The sequence below is a fragment of the Pteropus vampyrus genome, unplaced genomic scaffold (assembly GCF_000151845.1).
Source record: "Pteropus vampyrus isolate Shadow unplaced genomic scaffold, Pvam_2.0 Scaffold6, whole genome shotgun sequence".
NCBI classification, from domain to species: Eukaryota; Metazoa; Chordata; class Mammalia; order Chiroptera; family Pteropodidae; genus Pteropus; species Pteropus vampyrus.
This window is the reverse complement of record NW_011888787.1, coordinates 12,269,924-12,275,644: the sequence shown is the minus strand read 5'-3', so window position 1 is coordinate 12,275,644 and position 5,721 is coordinate 12,269,924. Positions and strand designations below refer to the sequence as shown.

Genomic DNA, 5,721 nt, shown 5'->3' with positions numbered 1-5,721 from the left:
ACATTTACAAACTTGATTTCAAAAATAAAAGAATTTCTGAATGACAAATGTTCACGTTTTAATTTCAATATTACAGGTATGCTCTTTTGTGATAAATTATCAGTTGAAAATGTTCCAGTGAAATCTGGTATCAATTAATTTAACACTTCATATAAGAAATAAAACATTTATTTTCAAGTCTTACATATATTACTTAAAATAGATACAGAGTTCAATTTGTAATTTTTAAATTTTACTGCTATTTCAAACTACCTGAAAGGAAATACCTTAGTAGGGGAAAAAAAGTTACGATTGTTTTTAAAAAGTATAATTTTAAAATAAGCTCTGTTAGTAACAGTCCACCCATACGTTATTTAGCAATTAGGTAGGTCAAATAATGTATGATATTATCCTGAAAGAAAAGAAATAATATCTGTTGGGCAGCTGCAGGTAGCATAAATTTTGGAGACTTATAATATGCAACTTAGAATCAAATTCAAGAAATTGATTAAAAAGTATAACATTGAACATATTCATAAATAATTGCTTAGTTTCCAACTTTTAATATTAACCTGCATGATTGAAGCACACTGAAAACAAAGAGATGAGATAAGGTAGTAAAAAATTGTACATCTGTCTGTTTGCTTGATGGAGGCATCCATTGTTAAAATAGCTTTTCATACACATTTTCCTGTCCAAAAAATATTAACTTGCTTATTTTCCATATATACAAGCATCCTGTGAAATCCTGTACTCTGAAAAGAAAAAGGTTGAGGTATGGCACTGAAGAAAGCATCAAAAATGCAAATTTTTGGCTGAAATTCATCAAAGTTACTCTCAGCAGAGAAGAGTTGATCGGAGTGTGCTTCCAAAAATCTTCCAGGTTTTTGCCCTCTGAGAAATTTGTTTGTGACATCGAATAATTGAACTCTTCAACATCAATATATACAAAGGCATTTTATTATTAATCAAAGAAAGGGAATTAGAGTCATCAGAAATTACAACTTTATTTTTTCATAATACATATATTTATTGCCATCATAGTTCTGCAATTGTCATAAAATTAGAATCAGATGGAATTCAAAGGCACGTGCAAGTTTTGGAAACGGACACATAGATAACAGTATAGAACTGTACATATAATAATTACAATTTATTAAACACACTGTTTTAGCACATCCTTCATGGATGGAAATGAGCACCATATCTTTTATGAATATATATTTTTCTCTTTTTTTCCCTACAGCACCAAAGAAATCCAAATAGGATAAAGGAGAGATGAAAATTGGGAATCAAGAATAAGGCCTGTTTCCATCTCAGCCACACTATCTCTCTCTTTTTTTTTTTTTTTTAATCATTTTCAAATCTTTTCTCATGTGATTCTGCCCCCACAAGGGCATCAATATTTCCTAACTGGTACATACATATGTTTTCTGTACCATCCTTATTCAAAACTTGCATGTGGCATAAAATGGGTTGGTGGCACCAAGGTATATTTTCTGTCGATTTCATATGTTCTTTGTCCTAATCTTAGCCAAGAAAACAAACAGGACCAACTTCAAATCCAAACTTCTGATTCTGATCACCAAAGTCATTAATCATTACATCAACGATAGGTACTTGATCAATTTTTGGTGTATTGATTTCAATCACAGTCTTTTCATAGCCTTTTCTGGACTGTAAAGTTAAGCAGAAATAAAAATGTTATGCAATCATTTTATATTTTTAACATGTATGTTATTTTTTAAGCCTCTGAATGGTGATAAGAAGGTAAGAAAAAACAAATGTGCCATTATCAATATAGTAGTTAACTCTCGTTATCACTGATGTCACATGTAGCTTTAAATTTTGAATGTTGACAACTACGTTTAATATTTAGCTGCAATTACCGAACTATAATACTCTAATATATTGCATAACTGAAGAGAATCTTATTGAATTGATAAATACTGTTAAATATGAAAATGGATGTTGGTATTGGGTCACACCCCTACATAAATAATATAGCCTTACCATTATAATCATAATTAAGACATAAATAGCCAAATTTTCTTTAAAAATTGAATATAATATAGCCATTATAATGTAAGAAGTGAAGTCAAAGCACTTCTGCTCGTATATATTAATTTCATAAATAATTATCAATACATTGCTTTTGAGAAATCCAAAGTACTTGCTTCTTTTCATTCACTTTATTTTCTATTCTTTGCCCTGTGTGTCTTCTATTCACTCTGTTGAAGGCACAGGCCTGTTTATTTGTAATTATGACTTCTCTTCATTCATCGGCTAAAACAATGAGCTTTTTAGGGTGCTCTATGGGTCATTGCCTTGCATGGAATTCCCATATGCATGAAAAAGACAGTTCCAGAGGATAAAAATAACAAAAATGATAGTAGATTATCTAAACTAGTTTCACATAGTACCAATCAACAAATCCCTTATCTATGGTATAAATAATTGATAATTCCTTTATCTGTCATTCTAGAATCATGGATTAAGGAAGCAAATGAAATTTTAAAAAATTAAGTTTTTTTTTTAAATTTCAAGAATAACTAGCTGTAATAATATTCAAATATCAAGAATAATTCCACAAAAATAAAACATGCTCCAAGAGTACCTTATGTTATGGCTTTAAAAATGTGTCTATCTGTATGTTTCAGAATTCCTGTCTGTGCGTGTGCGTGTGTGTGTGTGTGCGTGTGTGTGTGTGTGAATATTAGTGGTTTCTAATATACTGTATTTTAATATGTCAGTGTTAAGCATCGAATCTTAACTGATATCCATTTCATAAAAGAAATATGACTTAAGGCCAAACTGATGGTTACATGCTGCCTCTCTCCTTTGTGAAATAAGGCAAATAGAAATTATCCTCACCTCACAGCCATCGTACAGTGCTTTGATGTAAGGGTTGTTGTCATAGGACATCTCCTCATCATTTGATCCCAGGAACCGAAGTGCTTTGTCATAGCTCCCTGATGACATATCGTACCAGGCTGCTGACTGATGACAGTGATAGGTGAAATTTTGCCGAGCAGAGGCAGTCAGCAGTTTCAGGAATGTCATTTGCACCATATTAATGGAATTGCCTTCAACATCTAAATATGAAAGCTGGGAATAAAAGAATAAAAAGACACATAAAGACTCTTCTCCTCTTTTATGTTATAAAATAATAAAATCACTGTCGACAGTAAACTGATTCCAGAAGCATGTGGATGAATCAACAGACCCATTTTTATTTAATGGAAGAAAGTGTACATTGAGCGTCAGAAGACCCAGAGACAGGATTTTATGAAATCAGGATTGCATCTAAACCTGAGTGAATGTAAGCACTACTTATCTTTGAAAACATCACTTTATTTCTAATCTTCAGTTTCCTAATCAGTAAAAATTGCAAAAAAAAAAAAAATTGTTTCGATTTCCAGGAAATCTTTCATTATATGTGTGTCTTTTAAAATAATAGAGTGATAAAATAGTGAAACAATGAAAACAGGAATCTCAGTGCAATGTAAAAGTTAACTATTTTCATGTCGTTTTATTTCACTCAGTGCTTAAACACTTTATAGTATATCTTCTTGATCCAAATATTTAAACAGTTTCCTGCATTTTTCATTTTGGGGCCATAGTCTTCTGAGGAATTTTGGTCTTCTGGTTTTCAGCATAGACCTGCCTGTCTGTCCATTCTTAGATGACGTACTTATTCATCATTTTACCTTCAGCACCAAGCATAACGCCTAAGACGATGCGAGTGCATATGTGTTGAGTCAGGGAACATTTACTTTGTATTTAGAGCAGGAAAATAGTCTTGATTGCAAATTATTAAAAACTGTCTTTTTTTAAATCAAATTCATGAATTGTTTTGTGAGGTATAATTGGCATATCTGGAATATATAAACTTAGATTTTTAAAACTTTAAGAAATTCATCCAGATTATAGACTAAGTCAATGGAAAGGCAGTTATCTATGACTTTCCTCCTTATTGTTGATTTTTACTTAATCCTTACTGATTAACTGTCAGAAGATGAAAATCTTTGTGAGGCTGGAGGGGAGAAAAAGCTATTTGTGAAATGCACTCTAAGGTAAGCAAAACAAAACAATAAAAAATACAACCACACAAACAGTTCTGTGTATGTATTTTTAACTTATTACAGATAAGAATGTAACATGGACATTTAATATGTAACTTGAAGACTGAACTAGAGAATTATGTCAATTGGAGAACACTAAAAGTTAATGTGTATATTTATATAGAATAATAATTATATAATTATCATCAATGGAAAATAATAGCTTTTTAAAAATATTAATTGAATATTTGTCTGAATAAGTGAGAAACTTTAATTTGAATATATTCTAATTAATATTTTAAACACACACATATATATGTATGTATGTGTGTATACGTACATACATATATATATTTAAACAGCTTTTAAATACAAATTTAGTTTTGGCATCTAATCTTAAAATCTCTCTAGAAAATTAACAGTGAACTGATAATTATATGAAAATATCTAAGTAAACTTGTGCTATAATACAAATAGAGAGTCAAGTCTGTTTATTTTAATTCCAAATGTAACAATCAAGAAAAAAATCACATTCCAAAAGTTCTTATCAAAATTGAAAACAGAATAAATTAGTTTTCAAGCAGAAAGAAAACTAAATAGAATCAGAGATACTAAATAGATATTATATTCTCTATACTTGAGTTTTCTAACACAATCCATTTTAATGATGTCTATCTCAGGTACTTAATGAGAAGCATACTTTATTTGATCATATTATTTTAGTAAACTTAGTATGTTTCCATTTATTTTGATACAGAAATTTTAAACTTCTCTAAAATACCACACTGGTCTAAGAGATATAGGTAGAGCAAAGTAAAGAACATATGGAATCCTGCTTAGTATAATTTGACTTTCATAGTCAGGATCTAGAGATATATAACTTGTGCTTCATTTATGAAGCTCAAGATAAACCATTTCATGTTGAGGTAATAACATACCAGTTTTCCTCTCTTAAATTCGCTAAACCAGCTTCCTGGTTTCTCTTTTGGCCATGATGAAATTCTTACCTGTTACAAAGGAGAAGAAAAATTAAAAAGTAGGTAAAAATTATGAACAGTACTGTTTATGTATATCTCAGTAATTTTCAGTAAGACTAAGATGCTAAAAAGCTTTTCAAATGGTCTACCCTGAATTACACAAAATGAGATAAAGAGCATAATTGGAGTATACTGTGATTTCTCATTTAGTAAAGACTGAGTCATTTTCTTCCTGTTTTCTTTGATTGCTCAAAAAAAAAAAAAAAAGAAAAAGAAAAGAAAAGTAGGGGAAATAATCTGGCAAAGGCCTTCTAAGGGCTGTAGAGGACATTGGTGGGACGCTTAGGTAACCCCTTGAAACAAAACCCTCACAACACCAGCTGGCATCAGCCATCAAGGCCGGTACTATCAGCCAAGGGAGGGGTCCTGAAAGTATCCAGCTTCAACTAAGGACAGGATGCTATGAAAAAGTCACTGGTAGAAAGCAAGGCTAATCATTCCCTGCTGGGAAGAATGTTTAAAATCCTTTACAGATGTGCATTTATTGTTTTGCTTTGCAAAGATCAGCAAAATATAAGGATACATAAGGCCTCACTATAGGGAATTTGTGTAATCAGTGTAAGAGGCATTTTCCATTTCTCCACTTGTTTCTGGGGGCTAGAGGCATTTTATTGTGCTTTGCCCCAGGCCGAATGTGGCTG

General features: G+C 31.2%; 1 protein-coding gene across 1 annotated transcript in view; it reads right to left on the bottom strand.

Moving 5' to 3' along the window:
- Positions 1-923: 923 nt before the first annotated feature.
- COL11A1 (collagen type XI alpha 1 chain) overlaps positions 924-5,721 on the bottom strand; it is a 182,360-nt gene continuing 177,562 nt past the window's right edge. Inside the window, exons 65-67 of the mRNA XM_011368217.2 lie at positions 4,982-5,050; positions 2,854-3,087; positions 924-1,656 (exon numbers count right to left, since the gene is read on the bottom strand). Of these exons, the coding sequence (XP_011366519.1) occupies positions 1,510-1,656; positions 2,854-3,087; positions 4,982-5,050 (450 nt within the window). The 3' untranslated portion in view covers positions 924-1,509. The remainder of the gene's footprint in view (positions 1,657-2,853; positions 3,088-4,981; positions 5,051-5,721) is intronic.